Source organism: Vitis vinifera, chromosome 2, assembly GCF_030704535.1.
Source record: "Vitis vinifera cultivar Pinot Noir 40024 chromosome 2, ASM3070453v1".
Taxonomy (NCBI): domain Eukaryota; kingdom Viridiplantae; phylum Streptophyta; class Magnoliopsida; order Vitales; family Vitaceae; genus Vitis; species Vitis vinifera.
The window spans coordinates 10227759-10246269 of NC_081806.1; the positions used below are offsets into that span (position 1 = coordinate 10227759).

At 36.8% G+C, this 18511-nt stretch overlaps 1 protein-coding gene across 1 annotated transcript; it reads right to left on the minus strand.

The window, feature by feature from the left end:
• Positions 1-419: 419 nt before the first annotated feature.
• LOC100260748 (uncharacterized) lies at positions 420-5079 on the minus strand. Its single transcript, XM_002277445.5, has 2 exons — positions 4833-5079; positions 420-1300 (listed from the first exon to the last, which is right to left on the minus strand). Exons 1-2 carry the CDS (start codon positions 4961-4963, stop codon positions 817-819), a joined length of 615 nt encoding a protein of 204 aa, XP_002277481.1. The 5' UTR covers positions 4964-5079; the 3' UTR covers positions 420-816.
• Positions 5080-18511: the final 13432 nt, after the last annotated feature.

Below are 18511 nucleotides of genomic sequence, written 5' to 3' on the forward strand. Positions count from 1 at the left end.
TTTAGACCTTAATTTTTTAAACAATTTTTAAAATAGTTATTTTTAATATAAACCTCTAAGAATTCTTTTTGTCTTATATAAAAATTACTACTTATTTCTATATTTTTTTTTAAAAAAAAGGAAAAAATCAGCCTTTCCCATTTGATTTCATAATAAAAATATAAAAAAATCAAATATAATTAGAATTAATAAAACAAGTTATCTCTTTTTAGATTATCTTTATATAAAAAATTAAAATAACTTGTGAAATTGATTTACTGAATTTAAATCTATTTTTATTGTTTAGTTACTTTTCCTTTCCCTTTTTTTTTTTTTTTTTCCCTTTCTGAACATAAAAAAGATAGGCCTCAAAAAAGAGGGAGACCTGAATTTTGCTACACAAACTTCCTTTTTCACAAACAAACCACACACAACACAAGTTGTAATAATGCCATCTATTATTATTCCCCCATTACTTCAACAGACAAGAAAGCCAAAGACTTTATCCCAAAAAAATCCAACCATGTGAATAATAAAGTTATAAAAGCCAGGTCAAATCCACTGTGCCCGTTTCACTCCCTTCAACAACTCAAAACAACCAGCAACACCAGCCGTCCACCAGTTCATTTTGGTTCACCCTACCCGTGTGGTTTTTATTACTAATCTTTTACAGACCCAGATATGGGACTCTACTGCCCAATTTAGGGTTGAGCCACCACCCTCAACCTCAAGCAACAGCAAGTTCCGGAAGAGGCTCAAAAGAATGTACAACAGCCAATGTAATCTATGGAGGAAGCAAAAAAAATTATTTAAAAAAAAAAATGGCAGTTTCGGCCATTAGTTCTGCAGCATCCACTGCATTATGTCTTTCCGAATCACCCCCTCGAACCCAGCTCTCCCGCAACTTGATCTCAGCACTTCAGGGCCCCAGAAGGACATGTGCCTATATTGGGTGGTCATCCCAGCAGATGTTGGGGGCCGCATCATCATTGTGATAGGGGAGAAGGGTTTGTGCCATATGTATTTGGAAGAGGAAAACAAATGCCTTTTGGATTCATGATCCACACCCTTGAAGCTGGATTTTTGGATGGTGGCCCCCTGAGTTTTCTGGTGTTGGGCATTGCTTGCCTGCTTAGTCATGCTACTGCTTGTGCTGCCAGCCAGATGGGGTTTTTCTAGGGAACCACGGATCTGAGCAGATGGTTTCATGCGGTCAAGGCAACGGAGGATCCGGTTACCAAGGTTCCGCCCCACTTCAATGTCTCTTTCTTGAATACTCCGATGAACCTTTAGTGCAACATCAAAGACAGCTCGTGTTCGCCTGCCAAGTGGAACATAGTAATTCAAAAAGACCGGAAAGATGTTAAGGAACAGATGTACTAGAACAAATGCATCAGTGCCTGAAATTGGTTATTTTGGCAACAGAGCAGAAAGAGAAACAAAGTTTAGTGATAATGCTCCATTCATCTCAGATTAATGGAAATACTCAAATATGAATCAGTATCACAAAACACTCTAATAACTATCAGTCACATTTACAAAACACGTCTTACCCACTGTTATTTACATGCCCCTTTTCACATTTCAGTTTTTGATGAAATGAAAGGGCCTAAAGCTCATGCTGCAGAAAAAAAAAAAGAGTCAGGACATTGTGTAATCATGGGTGCCAGAAGATTCCAAGTTGCAACATCAGCATAGGCCCCAAAAGCCTAATTAATCAAAGCTAAGTTTCGCTCGATTCTATTTTGCACACATGTGCACAGATGAATGCCAATAGGAAAATCTCAAGAAAAAGATTGTGTTTATGACTGGGGTTTTGCAGTTGTTACCTAAATAATAAAAATGATAATGTGCCTGACTTGGAAATGACACATGCCTATATCTCTAATTAATATGTGAAGTATATATCTGTCAAAACCCAACCACCCACCCACCCCCCCCAACCCCCCCCCACACAAAAAAAAAAAAAAGAAAAAAAGAAAAACAAGAATAAAATAATATAAAACAATAGATAGCAATCAACATTTACCAAAAGACACCACTGCTACCCAGATTGCGAAGTCTCTACAATTGACCATTTCTTTGGAAAAATTCTGCTCTTGAACATTGAAGTTGATGTTGTTTTGAAAATTTTCTCCATTTCTTCGACAAAGGATACAAATATTGAATTTGGAACCCAATAAAATTGAAAGCTTAACAGCAGGGGGGCATGCACACTCCATTACCAAACACTGACGTTGATCAAGATTTCTTCTCTTTTCGTTGCTTTCAAGGCCTTCCTTTAGGTGCTCCTTGTACATGTCCTATATAATCTGGTGTACCTTTTTCAATTACTAATTCATACATGCCTATCTTTACCCATCAAAGAAGAAAAGAAAAAAGATTCCAGACAATGTTTCTTGCTTCTATTTGTCATGTCTCCCATTTCCACCTCTCATTACACTAACTATGCTTGTGCAAAATTGACAAGAAATGTGATATCAACAGAGGATGATTCTGATGGCTAAAAACAACAAAGGTAGCATATAATAGGAATGTGCTAAGCTCCGGGATTTTCAGTACAGGTGCAAAGTTTTAGGCAGAACAAGGTAGAAAAAGGTGATTCGCCAGCAAATTTTAGTTTCTAGTGTTCCTACCTTTCACAAATTGCTAGAGGACAGTTTTATAGACTCCATCTCTGTCTATAGTGAATCTTGGATAAATGATGCCAAAATCAATGCATCACAATTCAAGCTGCAGTAGAAACTGTGAACTATATCTGTTAATCTATTGAAGGATATCCACAAATATTTGCAACATCTTATAGGTTTAACACTTCATTGCTTGGGGCTTCCACAGGTTCCATTCTTTGGAAATTTCCATTTTCCATTCTCCAGATGGTCTTGTATGTTCAATTTATGCAGTGTAAAGTTTTATAGCTAGCATGGTATCTCTCTGATATAATCAATGTAATAATGTGCAACCTCTACCACAACCTTCTTAATCAGAAAGACTAAATATACTATAAATTATAGGTGAAGATTCAATAAAATGGAATGTTATTTTCTATGGCTGTTACCCTATGGTTGGTTTTGGGATTCTGGAGTTACTAGGATGTAGGCATAACAGTAACTAAAATTTGGGACTTGCCTATATCAGGAATAATGCGGAGAAAATCCAGAATGAATTCATGAGAGAAAAAGCAATGCACACTAAGAAATTAGTAAAAATGTCCTGTCTTTACATATAATGATCTCCTACACTTCACTCAACCAGAAAACTAATGCCCGGTTTGGAAACTGTTCTTGAAAACAAATTTCTAACTTAGAAACCATGTTTGATAATCTTTTGACAAAAACAACTTTTTGAGAATTTGTTTTGAAAATAGATTGTTGTCGAGAACAAATTTTAAGTGTTTTTAGTTATTTTTTAGTGTTCCGAGCAACAATTGAAAATATGGAGACCAGTTTGGAAACTTCGCATTGTACATTAGCATGTAATACCTGCATTGAGAATAAGTCAAGAAAATTGTTTTTTATATTTGAGTTCCCAAATAGAATTTTGCTCCTAAAAATAATTGAAAGTTGGTTTTAAGAACTATTTTTTGAAAATTGTTTTTGAAAACATTCCCAAACAGAACCTAATATTCTATGAAAGTCTGTTGTGCCAAGAGGAAAATAGGCTTTCTTGTAGGAGTTCCAATGCTAAAGTACCTCTTCATATGCACAATTTAAATAGCCCCTTAAACCATATTGTCAAGAAACAACACACAATATGGGACCATGCAAACTCACTTAATCATGGTTCACAACATTCAGGGTAGCTATTGTTTGTGCTATTTCCCTCTCAATTTTATCAAAAGAAACCCTAGTACCTTGTTTGATTAGAAAGAAGGGAAACCATGGAAAATCTTAATGCTATGTTTGGTTTCAGGAAAATGTTTTAACTTGGTGCACCCCCTTTTTAGGCACTATTAATATATTTTCTTTTAACCTATCAAGAAAAATGTTTGGTTTCAGAAAAATACTAAGAAAACAAAAACAATGTTAAGGAAAATGATTTTCTTATATTTGATTTTACTATGAAAAATACGAAAAAAAATCAAATATAGTTAAAATTAGTTAGAAACTTATGTATTTTCAAATTATTTAATCTTTACGGAGAAGAGTTAAAATAAGCGAAATGGGTTTCAACTAGCATATAAAAATAAATTATTGACTTTAAATTTATTTTTTATTTTTCTTCACTTTTCTTTCCTAGTTTTTTTCCTCTCTGTTTTCTTTCCCTCTCATTTTTCCTCAAATTTTCCGAACCAAGCATAGCCTTAAATTTCCCTTGGCTCTAGTTTTTAAATTTTTCAGGTGAGCAGAAAACAAAAGGGAAGATTTTAGAAGGCTTTCTTCCCAAGTTAGGAACAAAATTTTAGCACAAGATACGATTAATTTCACAAACCCCGAGTATCTTCCAATCTTGCTTTTTCCTCATGCTTCCTTGAATACAAAGACAAGCACAAAATAAAATAAAATGAAAGGAAAGAAATAAATTTAGGGTCTTTCCTTCTCGCCACTTCCAGACTCATCCTCTATACAATCTCTTGATTCCAAATTGAGGTTCTAACCTTCATCATTCTTCATTAGTTCCAATCAAATCAGTTCAAAGATTAGAAGCAAAGAGGAAAAGTACAAACAAAAAATCAAAATCCATCATCGCACATTTTTCAAACAAACCATGAATCAAAGAAAAAATCTATCAATCAAATGAACCTAAAATGCGAATCAAACCAAATCAACTCATCCACAGTCAAAACAACAGGAAAATTAAAATCTCCCAGATTGAAGAAAGAAAAGAAGCAAAATCAAATGAAGAAGAGGTACCTATGAAGAAAATGACGGATTTTAGGGTGATTAGGGCCGACGAGGCGACGCTGAATCCTGAGAATGAGCTTGTAGGTTCGTTTGAGCCCTAAGAAATAGGCAGTTCCCAATGTGATCTCCCACAACACCATTCTCTCCCTTGCAGAATTTCAATCTTCGGCTCTCTCTTCTGCCTATTATCAGTCGTTTTCGTTTCGCCCAAGTAACACGGCTTTGAGTATGGGACACGTGGGCCTTCTTTTTCTTTCGTTTTTGGGTAAGGGCTACCGTCACCCTCTTTTGTGATTGTGATGTGTGGTCAATCGCCATGGGCGGCATCGGGGCCGTTGGAGTTTGTTTCTTTAGATCTGGACGGTTTATTTTTGTGGCGACTTTGTTGACACGATTGGTAGCCAATCTCGACGCTTGAGTGTAATGCTGACACCATTTGTTTGGAATGGTTGAAGTCTATATAAGACCCTTTGTATCTGTATAACTAATTTGATAAAAAAATACATATGTTTTAAAGAAAAAATTAAGATGAAAAAAAAAACCTTGCTAAAAAAAAATCATATTACTTATATATATATATATATATATATATATATATATATATATATATATATATATATATATATATATATTCAAACACAATTTCAATCATAATCCCAAGATATAGTAAGAGAATATTTCAACACTCCCCCTCAAACGAATGCAAAAATAGAATTTATGAAAAATGGTCTCTACTAGTCTTTTGGTAAAAACGTCGTTTGGTTGTTTGATAGTCGAAATATAGGGCATGTATATCAATATATTGATTAATTTTTCTTTAATAAAGTGTTTATCAATCTCCACATATTTAGTTTTATCATGGTGATCGAGATTGTGATATGGTCATTTTATTATCATAAATCTCATAGGATCTTGAACTTTGACTTTCCAATTTGTAAGCATCGTTTTTAACCATAGTAACTTGTAAACCCCATGTGCCATGGCCTAGAATTCAGTGTCCACGCTTGACCATGCCGCTATTGATTGGTTCTTGCTCTTCCAAGTGATTAAATTTCCCCTCAATAATGTACAATACCCTATTGTAGATCTTCTATCAACAAGGGAGTTTGCCCAATATGCATCTGTGTAAGCTTCTAGCCTTAGATCACCATTGTTGTAGTACATTACTCCTTTACTTGGGAATGCTTTAAGATACTTAAGTAATCAATATACAGCTTCTAAGGGGGATTGTAGTGGTGAGTGCATGAGCTAACTCACAACACTAATCGCATATGCAATGTTAGGTCTTATGCGTGATAGATAAATTAGTTTCCCTACCATTCTTTGATATGTCCCTTTGTCAATAGTTGCTTCTTCTTTCTTCTCCCTTAGTTTAGGGTTAAGTTCAATTGGTGCCTCAATAGACTTACAACCCAACAAACCTATCTCCTTAAGGAAATCAAGCACATATTTTTGTTGAGAAATAAATATACCTTGTTTTAATCTGAAAATTTCAATTCCAAGGAAATATCTAAGACTTCTAAGGTCTTTAATTTCAAATTCATTTGCAAGGTATGCTCTTAATTGACCAATCTCTTCTAAATCATCTCTAGTTACCATAATATCATCAACATAAACAATTAGAATTATTATGTTGCCTTGAGTGGAATATCTGATCAATAAAGTGTGGTCTCCTTGGCTTTGTTGATATCTCTCTTGGTCATTGACTTGGTAAATCTACTAAACTATGCTTGTGGAGATTATTTTAGCCCATATAGGAATTTTTTGAGTTGACACACCTTATTTGCCCATGTCTTATGCAAAATCCAAGTAGAACATCCATATACACTTTCTCTTCTAAGTCTCCATGCAAGAAGACGTTTTTTTTTTTTTTTACATCAATTGTTGTAAGGACCAATTTAAGTTGGTTGCTAGGGACAATAACACCCTCATTGTATTCATCTAGGCTATTCATGAAAATGTATCTAAGTAGTCAAGTTCATATGTTTGAGTGTATCCCTTTGCTACAAGCCTCGCCTTGTATCCCTCCAATATACCATCAATTATATATTTAATAGTGAAAATCCATTTGCATCCAATTTTTCTTTTCCCTTTTGGTAAACTCACCATCTCCCATGTATTGTTTTTTTCCAAAGCCCTCATTTCTTCTTTCATTGCTTCCTTCCACAATTCCATGCTCATGGCCTCTTGAACATTTTTTGGAATTTCATGGTTGGTTAATTTAGTAGTAAAGGCACAAAATTGGGGGAAGAGTTTTTGTAAAGACACAAACTAAGAAATAGGGTAAACAATGCAAGATTGAGTCCATTCTAAGTCATTAGAATGATTGACAAACTGATTACCTCTTTTAATACTTGTTTCAAAGTCAATGATTATATCATTTGAAGTAACAATGAGTTGTTTTTTTTTTTTCTCCTAGAATACATGCTAGGTGGCCTAGAGCTCTTCACTTTTACAGGAATTTCAGTGCTGAAAGAATTTCGGACAATTTTTCACCATCATGATTCAAATTAGCACTAGGAGAAATGGGAATGAATGTCTTTGGAAGAGTGTTAAATTTTGAATGGTTAGAATTAATTTTTTGCTGACCTAATGAGTTATTCTAACCAAAATAGTCAGAATAATCTAAAGAACCCCGCCACTTATCTTCCATATTCTCCCCTTGAAGATGGGTGTTCCCATAGTATGGTTGATATTCCACAAAGATTACATCCCTTGTAACTTATTGTTTTTGAGTTGGTGGATAATAACAGTTGTATCCCTTTTTGTAAAGGAATACCCCACAAAAATGTAGCGAAGGGCTTTAGGATCAAGTTTTCCTCTCAAATGGTTATTGATATGTACATAAGATACTGTGGATCCCATATTTCACTCGATGCGTTCCCACTAGATGGCGAACTCGTTTTTTATTTGTGAAAAATTTTATTTTTGGAAAAGACTTGGAGTTACCACTTATTTTTGTTTTATTTTTTAAAGGGAAAAAACAAAATAAGAAATAAAACCCTAAGTGTGACTCCTTATTTGGAAAAGACAGTCTATGAAAAACCAAACCTGGGTCCGGATGTCAGGTTACCTATTGGGAAGGTACGGTAAAGATCGTAGCACCCCTCTAAATCCCTAAAAACGGGTCTTTACTAAATAAGGTGAAGCAAACATGACAATTAACTAGGAAATCAATGGATACCAAAATGATCATAGATGAAAAGCAAGTTATGATAACAGATGAATAAACAGAGTGAGGGTGAGAGCATACCTTGGCAACAAATAATAACGTGCTATCATGAAATAGGGTTAATGCACAATAATGAATACAAAATATATCCCATGTGTCACAAAATGGAGTGGAACCCATCAATATCAATTAAACACTACACTCAAATCATTTAAAAAAAAAAACATTACAGATGTTGGACCCCCACCAAAACCCAATTGATTTTGCATGAATTAATTCTACAAACTCCATGATTTGGAATTATAGAATTTAATTCATGCTTATTTTAAAACAATTTAAAAATCAAGGAAAAATTGTGAAAAATGTTTGCCGAAGAGAAAATGGCAACAAATTTTATTGAAAATGGGATTTTTGTAGACCTAACAATCTAAAGAAGAATGAAAAGTGGTGAAACTAAAATTATTTGAGAATTGAATTTTTGAAAATGATTTGAAAACTAGAATCTGAAAATCAAATTTTGAAAGCAAAAAACAAAGAATTAAGAAAATGACGTTTGGCCATTGGGTGGTGCACTAGAGAGTGACCATGCATGGCCATGTAGAAATGATGCCCAGGTTGCAACTAGGATTGCTCTACCGGTGGTAGGTTAACATTCTCAAGTCTATTTCCAAATTTTGCAATCGACTGTTTCTGATCCCACCTAGTCTGCCCATACACCTTAATCATGAAATGTAACGCCCAAGTTTTCTTTTTAAAGGGTAATTTAGGAAATTCTTAATAATGATATTAAATTAATTAATTAATTAATTTAATAAAATGGAAGAGGGGTGAAAAAGTAATTTTACGAATAATACCCTAGGTATAAATAGAAAATTCTCTTCTTCTTGTTCTTTTTTGAATCGTATTCCTGTTCGTAGAGAGTTTCCAGAGAACGTGAAGTTGAGGTCAGATTTCAAGGTTTGAAGAACAAACCTCTATAGGTAAGTTTCTAACCCCTAGATTATTATTTTAGATTCATTAGTTAATTTCAAGCACATTAGATATATTTTTTTTTGGAAAACCCCAAATCTAGATTAGGGTTAGATTATTATTTTTAATTCGTTTTAATATCAAATAGTGAAAATTTAAGATTTTGATTTATTATTGGAATTAGGGAGATCTTAAGTTTTTTTATTAGAAAAAAAAAATCCCGTGAAGATTTCGATTTAGATTAGGGTTAGTTTATTATTATTATTATTATTATTTTTATTTCGTTTTAATATCAAAATAGTGAAAATTTAAGATTTTGATTTATTGTTGGAAATTGGAAATTCTTAAGCTTTTAGAAGAAAAAAAAAACTGGAAGACGCATGTGCACACTGTGGAATTGGAGAATGGCTTAAGGATAAAAAATAAAAAATAAAAAAAAAAATTAGAGGACGCGTGTGCACACTTGGAGAATGGAAAAATATATATATGGGGAGTGGGTGTGTGTACGGATGGAGGGATGAATGGTGTTTGGTAGTTAATGTATATATATGTATATATATTATTATATTGACAATAATGGATAAAGTTTATGTTTGAAAAAAAAAAAGAAAAAAAAAAAAGAGAGAATAGAAGTTTTAAATAAAAGAAAGTAAAGTTTTTTTTTTTTTGGTATTATAATTATACTAATGATGAGTATAAGTTAATAAATAACATAGAAATTAATTAGTGAAATAAATTATAGTTTAATTAAATTAAGTTGTGTCTCAAAAAAAAAAAATTATGAATAGATTAAATTGTCTTTCATAATTAAAAATATTAATTTGAATACCTAAAATTTTAGGATTGACAAACCTGTAATTTTAGATAAATAGTAATGATTATTTCTCTTATATTTGTTAGGTGAAGACTAGATTTTCAGGATTATTTTTCTCCAAAGTTTTTGAGGACTTCTTTTGAGGTAAGGAAAGTTAATGCAATATTTATAAAATTAAATTATTTTATATGTTATTTTGAATTGTGGAAAAGAAAATGATATTTTGTTACCATGCATGGATCAAACTGTTTTGCACTAAATATTATGTTGGAATATTTTGTTTTATTTATGACACAAAATATGGAGATATTATGTTGTGTAAATTTGAATACTTGAACAAAAACATCACTCTGGTTTATTTGACCCTTGTCAACGGGATATAATAGTTGACCTTTACATTTCATGGTGGGAATGTAATTGATTTGGACCCCAACCTCTAGGGGTTTGGTTAGAGGTTACTAGTACTAGTAGTGTTTGGTTCCGTCCACTAGGAACAATTTGAGGCTAGCCACCCATTTGAAAAGTCCCACCTAACTGGGCATTTGATATTTGATAACCAGAGTAATGAAAATTGAATGGATTTGATTGAATCTTATGTGAAAGTGTTTGAATTTGATATGAAAATGGTTGGTTGAATTTTGAATATATTGGTATTTTTGAAACTCTGATGTTTGATGAGAAAAAAAAAATGATATCTCCTATTTGAAATGAAAATATTTGATCCATGAACTGCATTAATATTCCTTATTGGGCTGTGAGCTCATTCCCAATTGTTGAAAATTTTTCAGGTACTCTTAGTTCGGGTGAGGAGTGATGGCTAGGCTGAGGAATGGTCATCATTAGGATTTGACTTAGGATTTTATGTTGGATTTTGTTTAACTGTTAGTTATGTTCATTTGGATCATTTGGTATTTGGAAGTTATTTGGAAATTAAATTTTGAGGATTTTAGATTTTGTTCCGCTACTCTGAACAGGTATTTGGTAATTGGTAATATCCAGTTACAATATGATTGTTTGGGTCAGATTATACTTTAAGCCTTCGGGTTTGAGGTGTGAAATGACCGTCACGCCCTTGGAGTGGGTCTTGGGGCGTGACATGAAATCATCAATGTAATCCTCTGCCTCATGGAGCATTATCCTTAACTCATTCACCCAAATCTAACAAAATGTCTTAATTCTCTCCATATCTCCTGCAACGCTAGTAACCTCATTCAATGGCCTAATGAGTGACAACACTTGATCATTTATTTTCTTTTTCAGCTTTGGTTCAGATAATTTCATAAAAGACTCAACCATTTCATGAGCATGCAGCATCTTAAAAGCAACATGTCCCACAAAATTTTCAACCTCGTCAAGTTTACTAACAAATGACAGGATTTGATCCCTCACAACCAAAAGAATTTCATTCTCTTGTAGTAGAACAAAGTTTAACCTCCATTGGAATAATGTCACAAAAGACCTAACCATTTCATGAGCATGTGGCTGCCAACCAAAAAAAAGGTTAGTTGAGTTTTCCCTCTTCTACTAATTCGAAAATTGATTCTCCTTAGTCTCAAGCCAAAATTCACCCTTGCATGTACGAGGTTTCTATTACTTTGTTGATTCAATTCCCAATCGACCGGAGAGGATTGAAAATAAACCATTAAGCACCAACATGCCTAGTGTGGATGATTTTGAGCCTGGCACTTGGTTTTTTTGCCAATGGTAGTCACCTTACCAGCAATCATCAATGAGATTACCAGTTTCCTGTGAAAAATAACTTAATTTGCTTCTCTCTATGTTGTTCTGAATGCTCATGTCCACCATTGAAGCCATTGCATCTAGGTCATCGAATACAGGAGGTCGAAGTGGCTACACACCAAAGGATTGAGGATTATGGGTCATTCTAGCGCATAGGAAATCTTCTTCAAAGTCTTCCATTTCAATGGTGTTGGAAAATATATTCTATTTCTTGATTAAAGAATATACATCAGTGTCTTTATATAGGAGGCATATGTGTGCGGTACAAGTAAAGTGTACTATACAAGTAACCTAACTAGGCCTAAAGCCCATAACATAATATACTTTAACAGCCCCCCTCAAATTCAAGGTGGATGTGAGACCAACTTGAGGTTGTCAACTAAATCACGAGTGCGTCTCTTAGGAAGTGACTTGGTGAAGATATCTGCAAGTTGATCTTTGGAGGAGACGGAGAAAAGCTTAAGAGCACCATGGACAAGATGATAACGGATAAAATGACAATCAATCTCGATGTGTTTAGTCCGTTCATGAAAGACATCATTGTGAGCAATATGAATGGCACTCTGGTTGTCACAATAAAGAGGAGTAGCAGAGGAGGTGGACACACCTAAATCCTTAAGAAGCCATCTTAGCCAAAGGAGCTCAGATGTGGTATCAGCAAGGGCACGATATTCTGCTTCAGTACTAGAGCGGGCCACAAAAGTTTGTTTCTTACTTCTCTAAGAAATCAAGGAAGAACCAAGGAGAAAGCAATAACCTGTAGTGGACCTGCGATCAGTAGGATCTCCTGCCCAATCAGCATCAGAGAATGCACGGAGTACAAGAGGAGACTGAGCTGAGTAGAAAAGGCCATGAAAAAGGGTACCCTTCAGGTATCGAAGAATGCGCAGAACAACAGCATAGTGAGTTGATCGTGGAGCAGACAAATACTGGCTCACTTGATGAACAGCATAGGAGATGTCTGGATGAGTAACTGTGAGATAAACTAAGCTGCCCACCAATCGTCTGTAAAGAGAAGGATTAGACAATGGTTTCCCCCCCGAGGGTGTCAGATGCGCATTAAGTTCAACTAGAGTGTCAACAGTCTTACTGTCAGTGAGTCCAGCTTGAGACAACAGGTCAGAAGCATACTTGGCTTGAGTAATATAAAGACCATCTGTGGAATGAGTAATTTCAAGACCCAAGAAATAGCTGAGATGTCCAAGATCTTTCATCTCAAACTGCTGACTAAGAAAATCCTTGAGTTCTTGAATGCCACTAAGGTTATCACCAGTTATGATCATATCATCCACATATAGAAGAAGCAAAATAGTGTCTTTATCAGTACGACGAAGAAATAAGGCAGAATCATATGGACTGGCAGTGTAACCCAAGCGAAAAATAGTGGAGTTGAACTTGGCAAACCAAGCTCGTGGGGCTTGTTTAAGACCATAAAGTGCACGTCGAAGATGACAAACCTTGTTTGATTCAACAGAGAGACTAGGAGGAGGTTGCATATAGACTTCTTCACTCAGATCCCCATTAAGGAAGGCATTTTTAACATCCATCTGAAAAAAATCCCATTTACGAGCAGCAGCAACAGCTAAGAGAGCACGAACAGATGAGATACAAGCAACTAGAGCAAAAGTCTCTTCATAATCAATCCCATACTCCTGTGTAAAACCTTTGGCAACAAGACGAGCCTTGTAGCGCTCAACGGATCCATCAGAGTGAGTCTTGATCTTATAGATCCACTTACAACCAACCACATACTGTCCAGGAGGGAGAGTAACCAGGTCCCAAGTATGGTTTTTGGTTAATGCATCAAGTTCCTCTTTCATTGCAATCTACCATAAAGGGTCAGTAGAGGCCTCACGATAGGTTTGAGGCTCGTGAAGTGTAGCAAGGACAGTGTAACAATGATAGTCAAGGAGGTGTGGAGGAATGGATCTTACCCGGGTTGAGTGGCGAGGTGGAATGTCTTGTGGAGGATCTTCAGGCAGAGCAGGAGCAGGGGACCCAGGCTCAAAGTGGGGTAGCTCGTCATCAATCTGTTCATCTGCAACCTGTCTAGGAGAAGCATCAAAGATATCTGGAGAGAAGTCCAAAGGAGGATTAAAAGTATTTGTAGAAGGAACAAGAGACTCATCTGGAAAGATTTCTAAAACAAAGGAGTTAGTCAAGGAAGAACGAAAGTGAGAGAATTCAACAAACAATCGGTGTTCCCAAAAGACAACATTACTAGAAACACGAAGACGATGAGAGACAGGATCATAACACCTATACCCCTTTTGAGTTTCGCCATAACCAAGGAAACAACAGAGTCTAGATCGAGGCTCAAGTTTGTTGTGCTCATGAGGCTGAAGAAGAACGAAACAAGCAGATCCAAATGAGCGAAGGTGATGATAGTTAGGCGGTGACCCAAAGAGACGCTCATACGGAGTTTGATTATGGATGACAGCACTTGGAATGCGGTTAATTGCATGAACAACATGAAGACTAGTTTCACCCCAAAATGGGGCAGGAACTTTGGCAGAAAGAAGTAGAACACTAACAGTGTCAAGAATATGACGAAGTTTTCTTTCGGCTCGACCATTTTGCTGAGAGGTACCTAGACAAGTTAGATGATGTATAGTGCCATAGGAATGTAACAGAGCTTGAAACGCATATTGAGTATATTCAAGAGCATTATCAGATCGAAAGGTTTTGATACGTTTGGAGAATTGAGTTTCAACCATTTTTGCAAAATTGCTATATATTGGTAAAATTTCAGAACGAGATTTCATAGGAAAAATCCAACTATAACGAGAATAATCATCAATAAAAACAACAAAATATCGAGATCCACCAATACTAGCAACAGGAGAAGGTCCCCAAACATCAGAATGAATTAACTCAAAAATACTATTAGAAATGGATTCACTGTTATTAATAGGCAAAGCTGGTTGTTTTCCTAACTGACATGAAGTGCAATCAAAATTGTCTTTAGACACAGAACCCAACAGACCCCTAGACACTAACTGTTGTACCCGAGAAGATGGTGCATGACCAAGACGAGAATGCCAAAGTGCAAGAGAAGGTAAGGAAGAAACTGCAGCTGCTGCAGCAGCAACAGAAACAGGAGCAACAGGTGGAAGATGAAGATTGTTCACGGGAAACATACGCCCAACTCTAGGACCGGTCCTAAGCTCCTGTCCCGTCCTCAGATCCTGCACAATACACCCAGAATAGTAAAAAATAAGGCGATAACCTAGTTCAGCTAATTATCCCACAGAGCACAAATTATAAGATAGGGCAGGTACGTGGAAGACTCCAGGAACAGAAAGATTAGAGGTTGAAACAAAACCTAGACTATTTCCATGCATGGTGGAACCATCAGCTATATGAATATTTAGAGGATGTGGTACAGGGTCAAGGTTGGAGAACAGAGATGAGTGAGGTGTCATGTGATTGCAGCAGGCAGAATAAAAAAGCCAAGTTTGAGACTTACCAGGTAGAACAGATAAGGCAGTGGAAAAAGATGCATTACCAGCCATACGAACAGTCTGAGCTATGATCTCCTATAGTTTAGTGAAGGAGAGGTTGATAGTAGATCCAGAAGACTGGGACTCAGCTGAGGTGGAAGCCGTTGGCAGAGTAGGCTCAGTATTAGAAACAGCAGCAGTAGATTTGTTACGACGGTAACAAGTCTCAATGGTGTGGCCAGGACGCTTGCAATAGTTGTAGAACTTCTTGTTGGTCTGCTTGCGACGATTGCTAGAGCCAGAAAAATCACCAAATTGCTAAGGTTGCTCTATGAGTGGAGTAGATGGAGTAATAGCCAAAACATTGAGCTTATTCTGGGCTTGAAGGGTTGCAAGACAAGCTTCTTCTCTAACCAACTCATTCACAGCAGTATCAAGAGATGGAGCAGGACTGCCATTTGCAGCTGACCACGAATGGGCTCAAAGTCCTTGTGAAGTGACATCAATAATTCATAGAGGCGAAATTCATCTCTAATGGAAGCATATTGCTGAGCATCCTTTGAGCATGCCCAAGTTGGATCAGAAAGGTCAATTTGGTCCCAAATGAAGCGAAGCTGATCATAATAGTCATTGATGGATTGCCCCGATTCTTGCCTGAGTTGATGCAATTCAACCACTAACTGATATTTCATGGATCCATGAGTAGTGGAGTACCTTTTGGTCAACATATCCCATGCAGATTTTGCATCGTCAAAGCTGCCCAATAGATTGGAAATAGAGGGAATGGAAGTGTTCCGGATCCATGTGAGGATCATGTGGTTATGACTATCCCATTCAATCATGCGACTAAGAAAGACAGCATCTTCTTCACTTGCTCCCTTGACAGGAATAGTCATTGCACCAGTACAATAATGCCAGAGCATGCGACTCTTAAGAAAACTGTGCATAGCTTGAGACCAGGATAAGTAATTTTTATTACCTTCCAATACAGTATTGATGGGGCGAGGAAGAAAAACATCCTTTTTATCCATTTAGAGACACAATATGCAAAAACCGACTGCAAAAATGAAATCTACAAGAAAAAACTGGGTAAGGAGAACCTGGACATAAAAAGTCAATTGGGAAAGTCAACGGTCAAAGTCAACGGTCAACGACTGGTCAACGGTCAACGGATGAAGTCACAGGATGACGTGGAGATGACGTCAGCAGATCAGTGGATGCTAACGCAGCTAGGGCTGACGTGGCAGAGATGATGACGTCAGCAGACCAGGCCTCGACGTGTGAGAGCGCGTGGAGGTGCGTGATCAGCGTCGCAGAATCTTTGAGCGGCACGTGGGGGTGCGTGCGGTCTCCGATGGCAGCGAGGGTTCCACGAATGTGTAGATCGGCGCTGGACGATCTCAATGGTACCGTCAAAAATGAAATTAGAGCAATATTCGCAGCGGTGATGCAAAGAGCAGTGGTCTGTGCAGTGTGAAACTCCTTAACGACGGCGGCTGCAGGTCCGGAACCCAAGGACGACGGTTGGATGAAGTCGGAGGTTCAACAGCAAGAGGCTGCGGCGGCAGTTGTGATGGCAGAAGCGTTTAGTGAAAGAAAGAAAGTCACACTAATGAAGACAAGACTGCTAAGAAAAGGTCAGAGCAGTGGCTCTGATACCATGTTGGAAAATATAGAATAATTGTATTCTATTTCTTGATTAAAGAATATACATCAGTGCCTTTATATAGGAGGCATATGTGTGCGGTACAAGTAATATGTGTGCGGTACAAGTAAAGTGTACTATACAAGTAACCTAACTGGGCCTAAAACCCATAACATAATATACTTTAACAAATGGCATCCTCTAGTTGAAACTTGAGAGTTGAAGCAAAGCTTCCAGCTTGCTCAATTTATGAGAGATGTCGACTCTAATGATAGTTGATGATATACCACTGCATGAATAGGATTTAGATATGGCTTATTCCCTGTCAAAACCAATAATGGCATATGCCACATGTATGATCCGTGAAGAGGGGCAATGCACTGCATGCAAACTGCAGTACAGCTGCTCTGAACCATGCCATAACAGTTCTATGCACATTCTTGACATACAAGTCTTTCTCGCCATTGACGGAAACCTCCATGCAACTATAAGCTTGGAAAATGAGGTATCCAAAGGGGCCATGCATGCGCTGAAGTGGTCATGCATACAGGTTGCATGCACATGGGAAAGAATGAGAAAGAAGTTTATGAGGAGGGAATGGTGGAATGAGTAGAGGAGGTAGTGAGAAAAGTAGGTTTGGTGGGTATGAAAGATAGGGAAGTGGTGAGCATGTCATGAGGTTTTAGACAGGAGTAATTCGACTTGTGGTCCAGATTTGATAGAAGAACAACTTTGGTATAGGCTCTACAAAGGCGATGAGGAAAGGGGTAGCCATGTGTGCATGGGTTGCATGTACATGGGTCCAAAGTGGGGAGTGAATTGGCCACTGAATCTCTTTGCTGGACACACAATTTGTTGTAGAGATCTGCATCCATGGATATTTTCTATACCAAAACTTGGAATGTTGTCCTTGTTGTTCATAGGAGATGTACTGAGTGACATGTTTCAGGGTAGTGGAACTCATATGCTGCAGGTGAACGGGATGGTCCCAATCCAACTTGATCGTTTTAAGGCCTTTCTGAGTATGATCTTGAATGACTTGTGGTTCACCAGTTTCTATGTTCAAAGTGAAAGAAAAATTATTGAATCAAAGTTGTTTCTGCTTGTAATTTGTTTCAGCTCCAGCAGTGATAGTAAAACAGGTGAAAATCATGCCACCAAAACTCAAACAATGCTTAGGATGCCAACAATCCCCGCATGGATCATCTCCGATAATTTGACTCTTATAGTCGATGACTGTCGGCACCATATTGTAAAGGAAAAGTAGTGTGACAATGAACTCCGCAATCAGAGACTTCCTAATTGACAACAGCTATACACGGGGATGAAGCCTTACTTCGTATTTTCATGCACGTAGGTTGCTGTTGGTAGCAGTTCCATAAGAAAATGTGCTAGAGATGGTCAAAACTTGGTGGCATCTATGCTCCAAAGACTTCAAATTATTTAGAGAAACAACAAACTCATTAATCCTAATGCTTCTTTCATCTACCACAACCCAAACTTTAGTACTGAACTTTTCTTTATCATCAGAATGAGAACAACTCTAAAAGATTACTTTGAAAATGCACCCATCGACTTTAACCCACACAACCAAACATTCAGAAACACCAAAGCTAGACATGTCTTTCTTAGTTGACCTATAATTCCCCTGTTCACCTTTACCATTCTCATTACCAAGGTCTTCCTAAATGCACTCAATTGATTCCCTTAGCTCATCATCTTCATGTTGAGAGTCATGTCCCATCTAAAGCTCACTTTATTTTTTCATCTTAGCTACAAAACCAAAACCATCTTACCATGGACCCTCCCCAGTTCAGTCTTGACCCAACTTCAACCATTATTCTAAAATACCCAACTACATCAATACCTTTTTGACCTCGAAAGTGAACAATCAATCTCTCTTTT

Coding starts and splice junctions, on each gene's coding strand:
- LOC100260748 (XM_002277445.5), bottom strand. CDS start 4,963: ATGGTGTTGTGGGAGATCACATTGGGAACTGCCTATTTCTTAGGGCTC. Junction 1,301..4,832: donor ATCCGTCATTTTCTTCATAG/GTACCTCTTCTT, acceptor TCCACTTGGCAG/GCGAACACGAGCTGTCTTTG.